At 45.8% G+C, this 17,748-nt stretch overlaps 2 protein-coding genes across 7 annotated transcripts in view; both read left to right on the top strand.

Moving 5' to 3' along the window:
• Nucleotides 1-388: 388 nt before the first annotated feature.
• On the top strand, nt 389-3,764 carry tmem9b (TMEM9 domain family, member B). Its single transcript, XM_057025053.1, has 5 exons — nt 389-618; nt 1,118-1,209; nt 1,286-1,394; nt 1,517-1,651; nt 2,816-3,764. The coding sequence occupies exons 1-5, from the start codon at nt 547-549 to the stop codon at nt 2,969-2,971; spliced, it is 564 nt and encodes a 187-aa protein (XP_056881033.1). The 5' UTR covers nt 389-546; the 3' UTR covers nt 2,972-3,764.
• A 218-nt stretch (nt 3,765-3,982) lies between these two features.
• dennd2b (DENN domain containing 2B) overlaps nt 3,983-17,748 on the top strand; it is a 32,850-nt gene continuing 19,084 nt past the window's right edge. Inside the window, exons 1-3 of one of the 6 annotated variants that reach the window (XM_057024637.1) lie at nt 3,983-4,134; nt 13,656-13,754; nt 15,881-17,131. In XM_057024637.1, the coding sequence (XP_056880617.1) occupies nt 13,681-13,754; nt 15,881-17,131 (1,325 nt within the window). In that variant the 5' untranslated portion in view covers nt 3,983-4,134; nt 13,656-13,680. Of the gene's footprint in view, nt 4,135-7,227; nt 7,421-13,655; nt 13,755-13,873; nt 13,927-15,880; nt 17,132-17,159; nt 17,302-17,748 lie in introns of those variants that run through there. The other 5 variants (XM_057024635.1, XM_057024654.1, XM_057024649.1 and 2 more) reach the window with 5 other exon arrangements.

The raw sequence follows: 17,748 nt of genomic DNA, 5'->3' as shown, positions 1-17,748 counted from the left end.
AGGCCTTTATTTAATTTATTACCTCAACTAAAGAGCTAATGTTTGAGCTAATTACGTTTGTAATTTATGTAACCGAATTTAATTTAAAGGAAATGTTGATAATGGGTTAAAGAACAAAAGATTTAATTTTGGTGATTCTGGAGGGACTTTTAGCAAGTTACTATGTTACCTTGTTGTACTACTGCTTATATACAGTATATTATACTGCAGTGTACGTCACAATATATGGAGAAAATGTTATTTCCCCGACTAGATTACGGTTTAAGATTAGGAATATAATCTCATAAAGACATTTTGGGGAGAAACGAAAACAGTTGCGTCACGTCTCCACCCGTCCAGAACTGACCGTGAACAAAATCGAGCGCTCCTGTTTGTCGTCAACGAGCCGCCGTCTCTGAAAACTACAAGTCAGCTGTCCGGAAGTGGACGCTGTTTATTCCCGTTGTATCCAAATGGGAAACGCTGTAAGACATTAGCTTGGGATTTTTTGCACTAACAGTGCTTTTGCTGGAAACAACCGACATTGAACATCCATACGATTCGAAGATGAAGTCTTTGTTTCTTGTTGAGACTGTGGTTTTGGCTGGTTTTGTGCTGCTATGCCAAGTGACTGCGAAGGTAAGGCCAAATGCTAGCGGGATTAGCCGGGTGGATGGTGGTTTAATGTCAGCGAAATTCACGATATATGTGTAACTGCATTCAACATTTGCTCCCTAGAGTGACTAATTGTAAGTTGTAGAATAGGGTTTGAGGAGCAAAGCCAGCCGATTTTTCTCAAACGTGACAGTTTAGTCGTAAACACTGTACTCATTGTACATGTTTAATGGGAGTTCCACATTACAATCATTAGTAAAGCTGCTTCCTTTTAGCCTTTTAGAATGTCGAGCAACCTGTTCAGCCTTTGTTACCCTGCTGACCAATCCGCTCACACGTTATTACATTGCAAATATGCCATAACCTCACAGATCGTATAGTTGTCAATAATAAGAGTATATGTAGTATATGAGTATATAATAATAATAATGTCTTTGCATTTGCAGCAATGCCAAATGTTTGGACGCTGCTTTTGAAGCTATCTTTAGCCATTAAAACTTGATGTGCATCCCATCTGTTGCAGAATTCTGAGGACATTCGCTGTAAATGCATCTGCCCACCTTACAGAGAGGTGGAGGGGCAGATCTACAAGCAGAACGTCTCTCTCAAAGACTGGTGTGTAAAGTGATGCTTCGCTACGTTTGACCTCCTCCTCTCATTTCACCAGCTAATTGGTTGTGGTTTGTTCCAGTAACTGTCTTCATGTGGTCGATCCAATGCCAGTGGACGGAAGAGACGTGGAGGCGTACTGTTTACGCTGCGAGTGTAAATATGAGGAGAGGAGCTCAGGAACCATTAAGGTAGGTGAACACTGAGCTTCAGCGTGAGGGAGTTCTGAAACGTGGGGGCTTTAAGGTCATTCTGTGAAATACAAGTAACCCAAATGCTTCCTCTGATGAGTGAACTTGTGTTTTTCTTTCAGTTCACCATCATCATGTATCTGTCCATCCTGGGCCTGCTGCTGCTCTACATGGTCTACCTGACCCTGCTGGAGCCTATTTTGAAGAGACGTCTGTTCGGACACTCGCAGCTTATTCAGAATTACGACGACGTCGGGGTACGTGCTGCATTTAACCCTGCAGATTACGCTACAAACTGGCTCTACGTTGTGTCCCGTATGTGTCGCACTTTTGACCCTGAATGCTCTACAGTTATCCCAAGAATTTCCCATTTGTAGGATTGCACGAGGCCATCGGGTAGGTGGGGTCCGAATGTGCTGAAAGCGCTTGTAAATGTTCAAACTGTCTTTAGAATTCAACCTGCGACCTCTGAATCAGCAGTTACTGGGTGATATAAACTCTGAACAGTCATATTTGGCAGCTCCTTAATTTAAAGGGTGTCAGAGCCTCGGGGATGAGAACAGATCCACAGTATAGAGTGATAAGATCTTTAATTTTCCAAGCTGTTTTGCCTTTTAATATCAGATCCAGCTGCAGTTTAAAAAGCTTCCAGGTTTTTCCCTCCACCTCTGCATGATAATGACCAATGTGTGATTGTTACTAGCGAAGGGAGGAAACCTCAGTGCAGACCTGAAACCTAATTTCACACCTCAACTTTCTTAACAAAGCTCAACTGTTCTTTATATATACATATACATTTTTTATACATTTTGGAGTTGAGTTTGCAAGTGGAAACGAACGCCTCCGTTTCCACTTGCAAACTCAACTCCAAAATGTTTCGTAACCTGGATCAACGTCACTTACAGCTGTTGACAGAGGTCAAGAGGGCGCGCGGCCAGTGAGTGTTCTCAACAAAACCAAAGTGTTTGAGTTTGATGCAGTTTAGTGGAAACAAAAACCTAATCAGGGACCAGTTTACTGTCTGGTTAGCACAAGGACAAGCGTATAAAAAGGGGAGGAAAATGAGGGCAGCCGTGCTGCGGTTATCCATATCAAGGAGGGACTATTTCTGGTTACTGGACCCAAAACAACGTCAGAGCGAGATGCAATCAGGATCGTTCTAACTGGAAGCGCAGCACGAGCATTAATTACAGAGGAAATGGTGGGCCTGTAGTGTTTACACTTTAATACCCACAGGCTGCTCGGTTGATAGTCGCAGCAGCGGTCGTGATCCTCCCCTTTGATTTTGTGCCGTGATTAAACAACAAAAAAGGAGGGGGGGGGGGGGGCTTGAATTTAGCAGGAAGGAAAGTGAGCAGACGGAACCCTATTTTACAGCTGCTCCTGCATGTGAGACGTGTTTTTTCCCGCCTTGTTTTCAGGACCAGCAGCCTTTTGCCAACGCTCACAACGTTCTGTCGCGGTCTCACTCCCGACCCAACATGCTCAACAAAGTGGAGCACGCTCAGCAGCGGTGGAGGCGGCAGGTCCAGGAGCAGAGGAAGTCCGTGTTCGACCGCCACGTCGTGCTCAGTTAATCCCCCCCCCATCAGAAGCAAAATACCCCAGAAGAGCTCTGACTGAACCTTCGGGTTATATCCTTCCTCTCCTTCATTTGTGGTTGGTTCCTCATCAAAAGTGAAACTTTGTGGTGATATTTGCAGAGTAGTGGTCAATTTTTAGGAGATGGGTTCAATTCCCTGGTCAGCACATCAGTTTTTCTTTTCTCGACATGTCAGCAGTTAGCGTTCCTAATTGGTAACCAGGAAATAAGAATCAAACAGTCGAGCTGTTACACTGACTTCGTTTTTGCACATTGTGGAAGGTCCTCAAAGTCTCACGTAGGGAAACTCTCATCAAAATGACCAGATGTTGCCAGTAACAGTCCTGACCGAAGCTCTTCTTACCGCACGAGAGTGGACGTCGTGTAAATTAGCCTCTGCAGAAGCATGTTTTAAAATAAATGGTAGGTTTTTGTGTCGTCGGTCCATGTTCTAATGTCTTATATCTACTGTGGGAGCATCAGCTCACCTGTTACCTGTTCTCCAGACCTCATTACCGGTACTAAAATCTTTACCACCTTCCTTGTGGCGTCGCAGTGAAATCCGTTGTGCTTTAGCTCCTCGTCCGGTGAAGAACAAAGCGCCCTCTCACCCCCGTCTGTCCTGCTCGTCTCGTCTGAAGCAACATGAAGATAAAAGTGAAACTGTCACATCAGGATTTGTGTTTTGGGCGGTGAGGATGAAGAGATGCCTTTGAGGGATGTGTGGACGTGTTTTTAAGTATTGTATACGTAAAACTGTAACTTTGAAATAAATTTTACGTAGTAAACCTGGTTTCTCCTGCCTGAAGTTTTCGGATAATTGGTCACGATGGTGACCTCAATTCTCCCTTTTTTGAGTTTAACAGCTCTGAAACGAGCTGAACTCCATCACACCACTTGTGTCCCACTCGTCCCCGGTTCTGAGTTTCTAGTTCTGGTTCTAAAATGATTTCCATACAGCTGCGTCATCATTTCCTGTTCAGTCAACTTTTTCCTTTTTTTTTCTCTCCCCCCTCATTGCATGAAGTTTGGAGGAGAAGCTTTTTTTCCACAGACAAAAAAAAAAAAAAAACCCAGATCCGAGGCTGCACAGGCAGAAAGCGACCAGAGCAAGAATGGATCTCTGAGACAAACCGTCCAGTGGACGCAGACAGACAGGTAGGACTGGTTTTCCAGATCGTTCCATGCTTTATGTGGGGGGCGACGGCGACGTTTAAGGATTTTGGGGGTTTGGAGCATCTTTGGGTAGTTTGCCTGGTAAGAAAAGTGCGAACTTTTGTGTTCGTTTTCTCTGTCGTGCTGCTGATTGACGAGCAGGACATTTTCCAGCTGAGGTTTTAATCTCTCGCAAATCGATGAACGCATGCGGTTTCTCCGTTTGATGCGTGGAAGAAGCCGTTCTTCTCCGCCCGAGAGCCGCATGTGCGGCCCTCGGCCTACAGAGGGCGCTTCAGCCCCTGCGGAGATGCGCGCTCCTGTCGCGTCGTGCGGCGGCAACATTCTGACTGACGCGCGTTTACCGACGACGATACGGCCGGCCGCAGTTTTAGTGAAACGGGGGGGAAAAATCCCAGTAATGGGATGGAGGAATGTCCCTGCGCCACTGGCTGCTGGGCGACATGTTGTGAACGCGCATCTGCAGTTCCGTGAGCCCCCGCAGCGGAGTCAAAAATAAGATAATGACAAAATGGTGCTGGCTTTCACATGAGCACAGCGTTTGAAGTGTTCTCACATTTTGCATCAGCTTTGGTTCATTGATTTATGTTTGTGGGGGGGGAATGTCCTTAAAATGCACGTGACGAAGGCTCGTTGTTTGATATCTAAGAATAAAAGGATGGATTGATGATGTGTTGAATAAATAAATAATGGCAAAGTAAACGCGTGGGTGCTCAAAGCTACAATGTAACAATATAAAATACCACTATCGTGAGGTAAAACCTTCGTCATCTCATTGCCCCATTTTTGTTGGATTCTGAAGATTATGTTGTTTACAGAATCTTTGGTATTTTGTCACAAAAATAGTGAGCAGGGAATAAATATTGCATCCATCAGTGTTGCTCTGCCATGTTGCTACAGTGGCCCCAAACAGACCTTCCTCAAAAACAAACTCCAGTTCTTGCAAATGTTTCTACCACCAATCCATCATTTTTGGAAGCGAGTAAGCTTGTTATGGGTGGGGGGGGGGGGGGGGGGGGGGGGGTGATTTGAGGACAAGTTTTCAACTCTTGCAGTCTGCATATTCACCACTTGATGCCACCAAATTCTACATCTGGACCTTTACCTGCAACGTTAGCATGATTTTAATGCGGCGGTGTCAGTGGGGAAGCCGTCAGCCTGACAGATGACGCAATGGATTCAAGAAAACATCCGACGGTTTTCCCCGTCGGGAGGGTTGATCCTGCCCTTCCCGCCCGGCTCATCTCAACCCCAGAGGATCGGCCTCAGGTCTGCCAAATGTTGTGGCTGTGGAACCCATTCTCAACAAACATGACGCAGATTAATGTGCCGGGCCTTTCACGCTGCCCTCGGACCTCTGAGAAGGTCCAGGAGCTGAAGAGATCAAGGGTGTGATCATGAGAATGGGAAGCAGGGCTGTGTCGGGGTTTTGGTTCGTCTTATATTCAAGTAAAGATTCCACCAGCCTGAGGGGGGGGCAGGATTTAGGCCTTTGATGCTTTCATGTTGTGGAGAAAGAGGAAGTGGTTTGTAACGAGGAACGCAGACCAGCAGCTTAATGAAATTCATCCTTTTGAAACATCCCACAGAAAAGGCTTCATCCTTCCTCTGCAGGAGTGAGGACTGCTGGTGTTCTCTAGGAAAGGGTTTTATAGCGAGCCCGGGCGGAGCGGCACGGTGGCGGAGCGGCGTGGGTTTCCTGTGACGACAGATGGGGCTTCCGTGGCTTCCTGTCTCTCCAGGCCTGTGGGACGATCAGACCTCTGGGGGGAAATCGGCTGTAGAGATGAGCACATCAAGAGCAGGAGCACTTTTACCTGCGAAGGTGATTTAGCTCCGGCTTTTGTCCCAAAAATACAATTATAAATGGAGCCTCACCACATCTCGTTACTCCTTTGTGAGCACCTCCAGTAGAAATAATCCAGTTCCTGACCCGCCCAAATGTCCTCTCATCCCCAAAATGGTCTCACTTACGGTACTCCGCGCACGTGCACGCACACACCCATGCGCACACGTTGGGTTTTGGATGAGCAGTGATCCTGACATGTGCCCCAGATCTCCTGTAACCACCCACCTCTGGTGTCACGGGCTCTCAGGAGCACCTGTTCAGTAAATAGTTCTGATGATATACTGGATTTAGACACATTCAGCATGTTAAAAGTACCAAAATGTTTTTTGGGTTTTTTTTACCCACAATGCTTTGCACAGGACTGAGTTTACTGAACACACTAATAAGGCCTATAAATAAAATTATTTCCTTTGAAGTAACAGCAGAGCTCTGTGGGATTAATCCCTGGTGAAGGTAAAAAACTTCTTGTTAACTCTTTTTTTCTCTTCATTTCCATACATATTTCCTGCCAATTCCATAAACTTTACCTGGGAATTTTAATTTTTTCTACAATTTGATTTCTAGTTAATTCACAGCAGTGGCCAAAGTCGTACAATTTTATTCATCTTTGTGAACCTTCATATGCCCACGACTAATTTCCCTCAGCATTGTGCCTCATAACTCAGCTGCTGTCCCCACATATTCCTCACTAAACAGAAAACCTCTTCGGATGTTGTTATTGATGCCCCGTGAGTTACAACTACTTTTAAAAACAGTTATTTCAGCAGTGAGATATGGCACAAGGTGTTTGCTCCAGGCCGCCGTCCCACCACTCGGCCCGGGCTTTGGGTCCCCATGGGAACAAGTGCCGTGTCCTCAATGGCATTCAGAACCTGGTGTCTCTGTGGCCCGCTTTGGTTCTGCACATTCATCATCTCCAACAAATGAAAGGCACCTTTGTGCGGCTGCAATGTTGTCCTGGGGAGCAGTGGGCTCAGAGGAGGGTGTCGCCATGACAAAGAGGTGCTGCTACTCTGGCAACTCGCTCGTTCATCCCATCAGCACCGCTCAGCTGCTGAATATTCATCCATATTCCCAACAATAAACAAGGCTAGGAGAGAAAAGGGCTGAATGCCTGGATGAAGAGGGTAGGGGGTGTAGGGGGCAAATCCCAAGAAGTAGTGGGGGCAAACAAGCCGTTGCTATGGTAACAAGTCCAGCCTTCCGCTGTGCAGCAGGCTGAGAGGGGAGGCAGGAGGGGTTTTTTTTCCCCCCTCCTTCCCCCCGCAGTTTGGCGGATTTTAGTTGGAAAGATACGAGTCGGGTTTATTCAGACGAGCAGGTAACAACTCGACCGACTTTTACCGACGCGCGCAGAGCCGAATTTGGGAGTTTAACCCGAGAATGTCAGCAGACATGGATGCGTGGAGGAACTCGGAGGTAACACTCGTCCGCTTTTTCAGCCGACATGAGCTAGCAGCAGGGGTCCAAACTCCAGTTTAGAGTTGAAAAACAGCCTCAAAGTTTCGCAAACGGTGATAAATTAAAGCGGTAAGGTGCGTTCAAATGCAGTCGAAAATCTCCATGTGGCCATATTTGGTCATCGGCATGTTCGCTGAAGGCGGCGATCCGAAACAACTACGGTGTTGGTTTGTCCAGACAAATGTTTAAATGAACAAAAGTGTCGCAGGAGGGGGGCACAGGCATCAGCATTGCCATTCCTCTGATTTAAAGTCAAACCAGCAGAAGAATTACTTTGACCTGGATGAATGAGACCCTTCAGGACATTTTCTAGCGGTGGAGATGGAAGATATGTAGTTCCAGTTGCATTCAAAGACCTGCCTCACAGCAGACTGTGCACACTCGATATTGTCACTAACAGTTTTGCTCTTTCCATCCCAGATTATGTCAGTTATGCACCATGGGACATGTGGCTGGTGGTCTTTGGCCGTGTTTCTTTGGTTTTTAGACTCTCTTGTGCAGCTCAAACAATGACCTTCCCTTCTCACTGTCAAGGCTACTGAGGAACTTCTTCTCTTCTCAGATGAACAGGAGCGAGCCAGACCTCTGTCAGACATTTTCAAACAGTCTGTTGTTCTCCCAACACCACAATGGAGGCAGCTCTTTTTCCTGCTCTCTGTCTGTCCTGATAGTTTTGGCATGTTTTGCTGAAGATAATAAAAACAACGATGTCTCTGCACAGAATCAGGAGATCTGAACTTGTGCAGACAGAATTATGGCTGGTGTGTTGTTATGCACTTTATCAGGAAACTTTGCTAAATTATAATAAGCGTGCACGATTTTTGAGTAAACATTCTTGATTGAAGATGCATTTAGGACCCCCCCCCCCCCAAAAAAAAAAATTAAAAAAAATTACACATGCTGGTGGCTTGGAATTTTTGGCAAAAACAATATCATGTGATTTTATTTGAGCACAAATTTGGATGCAGTAGAGGTTGTGGAATTTGTGTGCAAAACATCTGCTATTTTCCAGATGAAACACAAGTCATGAGCGATGTCTCCTTAGCTAGTTTTATTTAAACTTAGCATTAGCCAAAACAAACATGCAAGTGTCAAGTCAAGGGGCAAGAAAACATTCTCCTCCAGTATTGTTTGTCATTTTGGAATAATTTAATCCAGAAATGGAAAAAAAAATTCAATTAAAAAAAAAAGAAGAAATCATTGCACGTTGTATCTAATTCTAAACAATTTCTTTATTATTTGTGGTGTGTTTTTACTGGCAAGTGTGCGACCCTTCATAACTCTTAATGCGTCGGATTAATTTCCTACACAAATTTATTGGAATATCAAGCTGTGTTGTGAATATCACATTTGTTGAGTTAAAGCTGTGATTTATGAGAATCAAGCATGAGGCTCTTCCCAACTCTGAACCCAGCTTTGCAAGGAAAAGCTCCACCGACTGCTCACATGTTGCACACACCTATAGGTCTCACAATTTATCACCATCGTGACAGTTCTGTTAGGTGTTCCACGCCGAGTGGACTCGGCGAGATGCTGTGAGATCCCGCCGCTCACACCGAACAGTTTAAACTCTAAATGTAAGGCTCTTCCTCCATTTTCACTGACGATGCCTTCAGGGTCGCCGTGGATTGTGGAAAGTTCTTGTCATTTTCAGCACTGTTTCCATTCATATTCCACCTGTTATTGATCATTTTCTGTCCCAAGCTTCCACACTGATGGCCGTATTTAGTTCCTGAGCAGACAGATGTTTACGTCTGGTGGCTCTCCACCAATGAGAGGCCGCCGCTGCCCTCTGATGTTTGTGTGTTTGGTTGTGTTTATAGAGCCCTCAGTATGGATTTAATGGCAGCAGAATCGTTGTTTGTAACTCACAAAGGACTCGAAAGACGTCCTCGCAATTCTTTACGTCACTGAGGAGACAGAACATGGCTGTTGGGCTCCTTTCACCATGTTCCAACAGAAAAGCTTTTGTTATCCCCATTTTAAAGTTTCATACCGCCGTTTTCTTTTAAATTTACGCTCTCACCAGTACGCTGACATGCAGATATTGTGTGCATTTAATAAAAGCTCTATTTTGCACTTGAAAATGAAGCCGAGCGGTGCTTTGTAGAGCGTGCCAGTATTTTGCTTCACACGCGTACGCCCAAACCGACACATGAGCGTTGCTGTTTGTCTGGGCATTTAGGTCATTAAACACCTCACACGGCTGTTTATAGCAGAGAAAGAATTCATGTAACCTTTTTTTTTCTTTTTCAAACAGTCAGGTATCAGCACGACTCTCCTCTCACTTTCCTTTAACCCCAGGCTACAATAGAGAGAGAGATTTTTTTTTTTTTGCCATTTTGAGTTAAGAAATTTAGATTTTGAGTTTAGCTAATTTTGATTTGGGGTATTTACGGGGACATTACGCCGTTTGTGGTTTTGGTGAGACTGAATGGAGCAGATTTAAGGGAGCTGGCAGTGCAGCGGCGACCTTCCGTACGACCGACCGGATACTTCCAGTCACACGATGAGCGTTTCTTCTCGTGGTATTGGAATCACATTTAACAGCTTGTATTGGTAGTTTCTCCATTTCTTTTTATGCCGTCCAGCTGTTGCGGGAGGATGTGAGTAATTGTGTTAAGTAAGTGTGATTTTTATGTCGACCAAAATTGTCTTGATTATGATTTTTGGTAGAATAAAACAGCCATTAAAGCAACTTTAGAATATTTGCTTTTATCTGCTATAGATGGGGTTAATAACCATCAATCAGTGAAGACAATACATAAGTAGAAGTTATTCTTATTATTGTTCTTATTATTATTCATCTAAATTCAGTTTTAGACCCAAACAAGAAAGCATCTTATACATTTCACATCCTTGGAAAATTCAGTGTGGGTCAGAGGTCAGCCCTGCGACACAAATCTTAGCCCCCCCCCCCCGTCACTGGATATAAGCCCGTTTTCCACATGCCTGACTCTGCAGCTGTGCACGCTCGCGTCTGACTTACACTGGAGGCCTTTTTCTTTTCCACAAAGAGAAAATATGCGGCGATTGCTTTGAAAGAAAGAGCTGAAACGGCGAGAAAAGGAGATAAAATAAGATTCCAACAATTGCTTCCACCTGGTTAATTGAGCCGTACAGTGGCGGCGGTGAACCATGCGATGGTCATTACGCCAGTAGCGTCAACCTTGGGGGGTTTCTTTGACATATAGGCGTAACGGAAGCTTAAAGTGTCGCAGACCATATAAAATATACTGCATATGTATTCAAATTTTCCTCCCTGAAGTTTAGTTTGCCCGTCACGAACGTGCTCGCGCACGTGCCCCCGTGTGTTGTTAAAGCCTTGGTATGGATCCTCGTTGAGCACAGGAACCGGGTTCTTCTCTACTGGGATGGCCCGATCACGGCTGCCAGTCTGATTTACCGCGCTGACAGCGTTGACAGTCTGCAGGGTCCTTCGCTCTTCCCCTCCCCGCCTGCTCCTCGGCTGGGCCCAACAAGTTTTTTTCAGCAGCCCTTAAAACTTTGAAATCGGGTTGCTGATTAGCAAAAACCAGGAACTACTGTGTGTTTGGATGAAACCAAGTGCTCTTAAACAAAGCCAGATTGGGGCTATTGACAGTTCGCCCATCATTACATCATCAGACGCAGACTGTGTTCTCATCAAGTTGGGACCATGTTTGGGTGTAGTCTTTATTGCCTCCCATTATTCCCTGTGAAAAAACATTGTTTAATATTTTGAACGTCGCCTGGGCCTGATGGATAAGTTAAATATTAGTGCATTCCTTCGTGTAGTGGAGAGGACTGTGTATCAGATGATACGTCAACGGGACAGGGCCAAGGCCGTTCGGGCTCTCCTTTAATAGATATTTTACCTAGCAGTCTCGGTCTCTGAGCATCTCACACACACACACACACACGCGCGCGCACACACGCGGCTGATAAAAGCCTTACTTTTTAACCACGTCTCATTTTCAAGGACATATCAGACACAAAGAGCTCTTTTATTCTGGCCCGGTCTAATAAGGGCACCATTCCGTCACATGCATGTGCTCTGCGTGCTTCGGAAAATATGCTTCTCAGATACAAATATTTCTTGAAATAAGTATCAGACGCGTCAACAACGGCTTCGAGAATAATTATTGAAAAAGGAAATGCTGTTTTTATATTTAAAAAAGGGCTGTTGTCCTGTTGCGATGCGCCAACAAACGACAATGGTTGTTGTGGTGGGATTGACCTGTGTGTGTGTGTGTGTGTGTGTGTGTATGTATGTATGTATGTATATAACAATGGGTTAGGGTGACATTTGTCCCACTGTAAGCTGCCAGAGTCTCTGGTGCATAAAACAGAGGGATAGGTCACTGGGAGCCATAGAGAGGCGTCCTCAGACATCCACAGTGCGTTTCACTGTTATTATTTCCATTTTATGGTTGGTAACTTTAGAGATTTTCAGGAGTTTTCAGTCTAAAGTCCCGTCTCTGTAGTGGCTCAGCACAGCCATTCTTTCAAAAGCACATTGCTAATATTTGTTGTTTCATTTCCGCGATAAGAGTAGATATTGAGAGTCAGTGTGAGCGAGCGGCCGACAGTGAGACTGCCAGAGTGTCGACTCATGTCTCGACTCATCCTGTCAAATAGAAGATTACAGGTGAATCAGTGCCCATCTATCAACCGTTGATTTGCCTTTGGCGCCCTCTCAATGATGTAGAAACTGGTTGAGTGGACCTGAAAATTGAAGTAGTTGTTTACAGCTTGTGATTTTTGTGGGGGGAGATGGTATCAGAGCTCAGGAAGTCAGTTGGCTAACGCCTTGGTGTTTGTCCATCTTGGACTCTTATGTCCCACGCGTGTCTTTCTGTCACTGTCTTTTCCCAAAACGTGCATCCACTTTGTGACTGGACTTTAATGCTTCTAAGGACATTTGTTTATTTGTCAGGGAGTTCCTTTTAAAGGTGGACAGGTGTATATTGGTCATGTGGAGTTGCACTGACGACATTTAAGTGTCATTTAAGTGTCATTGGCGTAAATGCAGCTCTTACTGCACGTGGTGTACAGCAGAGGGTCCTATTTTATGGAGAAAAACGCCCTGTGCTCTTCAAAAGTCAGTCATTTTGACAGGAGACAGGGGAGGATCAATCTATGGGAACAATAACTTATGCTCGCCCCTATTAGCACGCTTTACAGCCACAGGAAATAGCTGTCAGCAGGAATGCTCCCTCTCTCCTCATCTGTCTCCATGAGCCTGGGCTTCACTACTGGTTGGCTGGATTCTTCATACAACAACTTCCTGTAAACAAGCGGTGCTGCCAAGCCCCCTCCCATCCTCCACCTCTGATCTCCAGAGATCTCCATCTGACCTCCTTATGCACCAGAACAATTACTTCGAGCTCTCTCGAAAGGGTCATTGCTGCATTTCTCAAAGTGATTTTCAGGGGCAGTGACCACCAGTTCAAAGGGTTTAATCTGCCACTGGTACAAATACCATGTTTAACTTAACATGCAGACCATAATGGGGAATTCTTTGAGCCGTGTTTTGTTTTGCTACGTGAACATAACCCGATTAAATCTCAAGCGTTTTGCATAATTAGACATTTCATGCTTGACCTGACTGTGACCCACCGTAACCCCGACGGTCACCCTGTCAGTGTTAATAAAATGTTGTGTTTTCTACTTAAAAATGATCATTTACAAAGATTGTCTTGCCTTTCTTGACCATTGGAGTGTGTTCACTGTACTTTATCAGGAGCTGAAACTGTTCCACTATCTGACTGTGCTTTTTGGAATGTTGCCCATCTATGGCATTGCCAGGGGAATAAGTAAAATTAAGCCCAAGGCTGTGACGTTTGCCCAGAAAAACCATTCAGTTTTGCGAACTTCATGTAATTGTTAAAAAAAGTTTGTGCAGCAGTAATATGGGAGTGAATCCCAGTGATGTAATGTGAACTGAACTGGTCACACTGACGCACGGTTTAAGCTCCGGTCCTTGACAGGCGCCTACAGGAATGTAGCAGCTATCGATTTAATCTTGAGTTAAAGCCTGTCTTTATGACAGGAAAGTGTCCACTGTGAATCCACACATTAACCATTTCTCATCCCTGAAGTTAGAACTTTGTATCCATTTTTTTTTTTTAAAAAGCAGAAAAAACCTGGAGAGAAAGTCCGGATTTAGGACTGGAATTAGTAAATGACTTCAGGTGTGTTTGTCCTTTAGGTGAGTGGCTGGTGCGGAGATAAACATGACTGCCAACAAGAGTTCGAAGGCTACGGCTCGTGCAGGAGGGGGTAAAGCTGCCCGGGACGTCTCCGACAGGTCAGTGACATCTGGGACAGAGAGGGTGAGAGAGTCGGGGGGGGGGGTTCATTCACTCTTCAGTCACGTTCTACCAGCAGGACACCGAAGAGCTGTCTGCAGTGTTTAAGGCTACTCATGGTAGTTTCACATGTATGAGCCTGAGTTCTGGACATTCTGGACCTCCGCCTCTGTGAGTACAGTGAAGCTCGCGTCAGCATGTCGAGAACGTGCACCGTCCCGTCTGTCGAGGAGCCATAATTCTTTTAAGTTTCAGCAAAAGTTACTTGCTAGAAAGTTCGTGTTCCTGTGACTGTAACTCACAGTTTTACTTTTAATAATGCTAATAATGAGCAGCTTTACTTTACAATCAGGCAGTTCTGTAAACACCCAGGAACCTATCAGACTCTGAATACTCAAGTGACCATTAATTACATTATTTCTGATCGTTAAGTTGACAAATACACTCTTTTTCCATATGAGGGAAAACCGTAACCACAGTAGCATCGACCGCACAGTTGTGCATTTAACCTCAGCCCCTTTTGACAGATCTATGGTCATTGTAGTACGTGATACTTGTAACAGCTGTCCTGTCGGCCTTTTCACATTTAAGGCTGATGAGCTGAAGATGGTTCGCAGCTCCAGGTTTTAGTGCTGCGCAGCGCCATGAGCCAAAGTATGATGTCAACCAGGGATCAGTTTCTAGGACAAATTACACCTACAAGGCAGCTTCACGTCCTCAGGAGGCACACATGGTAACATGTTGCAGCATGTATTGGAGAAAACAATGCAGGTCACGGCAGAAATATATTCCTGGCCTGCGACCTTTTGCGATCGATTCACAACTTACTAATCAAATCCAGAGGTGTTTTTGGCAGCGGCCGGCCGTCCAACTGTAACAAACATTGACAGATTTCCCAGGGCCAGACTGAAATCTGAGAAAGTGTAATCAAGTGTTGCAGAGCGCTAATGGAGGAATGAGTTTGCACGTTACGCTGTAGTGCTGTTGGTACGAGAAGTCTGGTCAGCAGCAGGAAGTGGCTTGTGGTTCGCCTGCTCTCCGAGGCTGGATTCCAGCTTGTGACGGACATCTAGTCCTTTGTTCTGTGTTGTACGTGTGGCTGGGCCACCTTATTCTGATTAAACGTTGTACGTTTTTAAGATCATGTTCCAGACTAGGGAAAAAACCACTATCAAAAGCAGTTTAAGTGTATCATGTGAAGAATACAAATAACCACCAGTGCATCATCTCACCTTTACATGCAGGGGCTGATAAAGGTTCCTCTCTTGAAGGAAGTGAGAAGGCCATTTCCGGTTACATGATTATACCGGCAGTAACGATCTTCTCCAGCTGTGGGGTCAGAGTTCAATGCCTCTCCGAGGCAAGCGAGCTGTGCTGCATTCATCATGCAGTTTGCTGGATCGTCAGTGCTGTGAGTGTTCTCACCCTGGAGGTGGTTGAATGAAACCAGGGAAGGGCAGAAAGGTGCGAAGCAAGATCTGCCCCAACCTGCATTGTTTGATCACAGTCCACCGAACCAGCTTCCTCCTCCCACAACGCTTGTTATTCCAAGCGTGGCTGTGACATCAGATCTCCCAGTGCTTCACTTTCGCAAGAGCTCGTCAGCTTCCAATCCATGACAAGGCTGCTGAAAACTTTGCCTGTTAGGAAACGCTCCCTTTCGGTGGAAATCTAAGACTCGGTGAGCAGTGTGAGAGAACAGTCGGTGGTGTAACAGGAGTGTTTGTGACCGTTGTAGCACAAAGATCACAGTGTACGTTTTGGGAATAGAGGGGAGTGGTGATTTTCCCAGGTAAGAGCTGAATAATCCTTGCTCTGGATGCTGCTGTTTGTGAGGTCTCCGTAAGATTCTGTGGAAAATCCTCAGTGGCAGTTTAATGCAGCCTCTATTACTTTTGGCCTTTACTCTGATGACATCCTGCCAAAGCGAGAATACTTTCCTGTGGTCGTGCAAAATTACTGCCTCAGGTTTTCAGTCTATCTTTGATCTTGGAAGTGAATTCAACATTTCCAGCTGATCCCCAAAAGTGTTTTTCTATCTGCTCCACTTCTCACTCGGGAATTCAAGTTTGGTTTTGTTTTAATATCTTCTCGCCCATTTTAAGAGAAACGTTTTTTTTTTCAGGTGCCAGTCAACATCTCCGTGTCCCGTGCTGTCTGTCAGTCAGACACAGAGCCAGCAGTCGTTCCTCGGTGACCGTGAATCGGGAAATCAGGCGAAGTACATCAGGACCGACGGCAGGTTCCTGGTTCGCTCTGGTTGGAATAACAAGACCGCTACCCTGTGTAACCCCCCATCTCGCGCCAGTGACTCTGAGGGTCGCCTCACCAAATCAAAAAGCATCAGCTGTTTGGACAATCGGCTCTCCATCTATAAGCCACAAACACAAACGTCCTGCCAGGAAAGTCAGGGCTTCCAGGAACAGAAAGTGAAGCAGGGGGATCTCTGTGCAGGAGATGGTCTTAATGGTAGACCTCTGAGCTGGAGCACGCTCTCGCTGGGATCTTCCTCTAGCCAAAGCCACAAACGTACGCTCTCTCTCCCTCGCTCCGCAGCAGGTGTTCCTCCCACCACCATCCGCAAAAAGATCTCAGAATGGGAGTGCAGGAGGGTGTCCCTGCCTAAGATGAGCCTGTGTCTGGATAAAAGAGTGGGGGAGCGTGTAGATGGCAGCGAGGGCTGCCCCAGCCTGCTCTCTTCTCCCTGCAGTGAGAAAAACTTTGACTTTAAGGGGGTTCGCAGGATGAGCACGGCCTTCTCGGAATGCTCGTACACCGAGGAAGAAGAGGCGGTTTCAGACCGAGACGGAGTAGGCCGCTTCCAGAAAAGGACAGGCAAGTCAGAGACTTCGGGATCCTTCGTACGATCCATGTCTGCTCGGAAAGAGACGTCGGCCGTCCTCAACAGGATACAGAAAATCGAGCAGTCGCTGAAGGAGAACCCCAGCCTGCCGCCGCCACGGTATCTGAACAACTGCTACGCTCCAGACAAGACGAAGCAGAAGTCTTTTGTGATAGGTGACGACTTTGACAGCACGTGCGCCAGCAAGCGCAGCAGCATTTGCTCGGTCGCGACCGAACCCGATTCCGGTTCAGTGCCCGATAAGCTGTCTAAACTCAAACAGAGGTTCAGCATGAACTCAACCAGGTCTGAGAGCCCAGAACCACCCAGCTCACAGACGCCCGTCGGCACACCAATCAACCCCTTACCTAAACCCAAACGCACTTTTGAGTATGATGCCAAAGGGGACCAGAAGAGCCTGTTGCCAGCCAATGGACTACCTCCGAACCGAGGCTCTGAGTCCCCTCCACCACTGCCCTCTACTCCTGCACCCAGCGTGACACGGACACTAAAGACTGGGGGGGGCAGCCAGAGGTGAGAATGGCACTGTGCTTTTGTTGAAGGTCAGCTAAAGCTGTGAGAGGCACATTGAAGAGCAGCAATAAAACAAAATGTGCCGCAGAAACGCTCTTTATTGTATTATTTTTTTACAATCCAGCATATCCACTTTCATCAAACGGACATTTTCAGACTTTTCTCATGAGGTAATACTCGTTCTGATTTCTCTTCACAATAGAGCTTCCTACTGACAGAAGTGATTTTATGGCAGCATGACGTGCTACCGTTGGGAATGGAAAATTGTACGTTGGATTGCATTATGATCGCTGGGTGTGTGAACCAGAGGAGAGCGAGTAAAAGTGACCTTAGGAAATAAAGTCTCAGGGATTAAGCTCTAAAAATCACTCAAACCAAACTTTGAATTGTTGTGGCTTTTTTTGTTGCACTACTAGGTCGTTGCGTGTTCTTGTTATTCTCAATCTACAGGTCTGGATTTTTGGGTTTGGGCGTGAGGGTGGGACTTGGGATTTTCTGACTTAATGAAATTCTCCACCATTCATCCCTTGTGTTGAACATTCCAGTGGCTTTAGCAATTGTAAGCCATACTTAAAGGCCACAACCTGTCGAGGGTTTGACGTGACCATACCGTGTGG

The sequence above is a fragment of the Takifugu flavidus genome, chromosome 2, assembly GCF_003711565.1.
Source record: "Takifugu flavidus isolate HTHZ2018 chromosome 2, ASM371156v2, whole genome shotgun sequence".
Classification (NCBI taxonomy): Eukaryota; Metazoa; Chordata; class Actinopteri; order Tetraodontiformes; family Tetraodontidae; genus Takifugu; species Takifugu flavidus.
The sequence above is the reverse complement of the archived record's forward strand: the minus strand, read 5'-3'. Positions and strand labels throughout refer to the sequence as shown.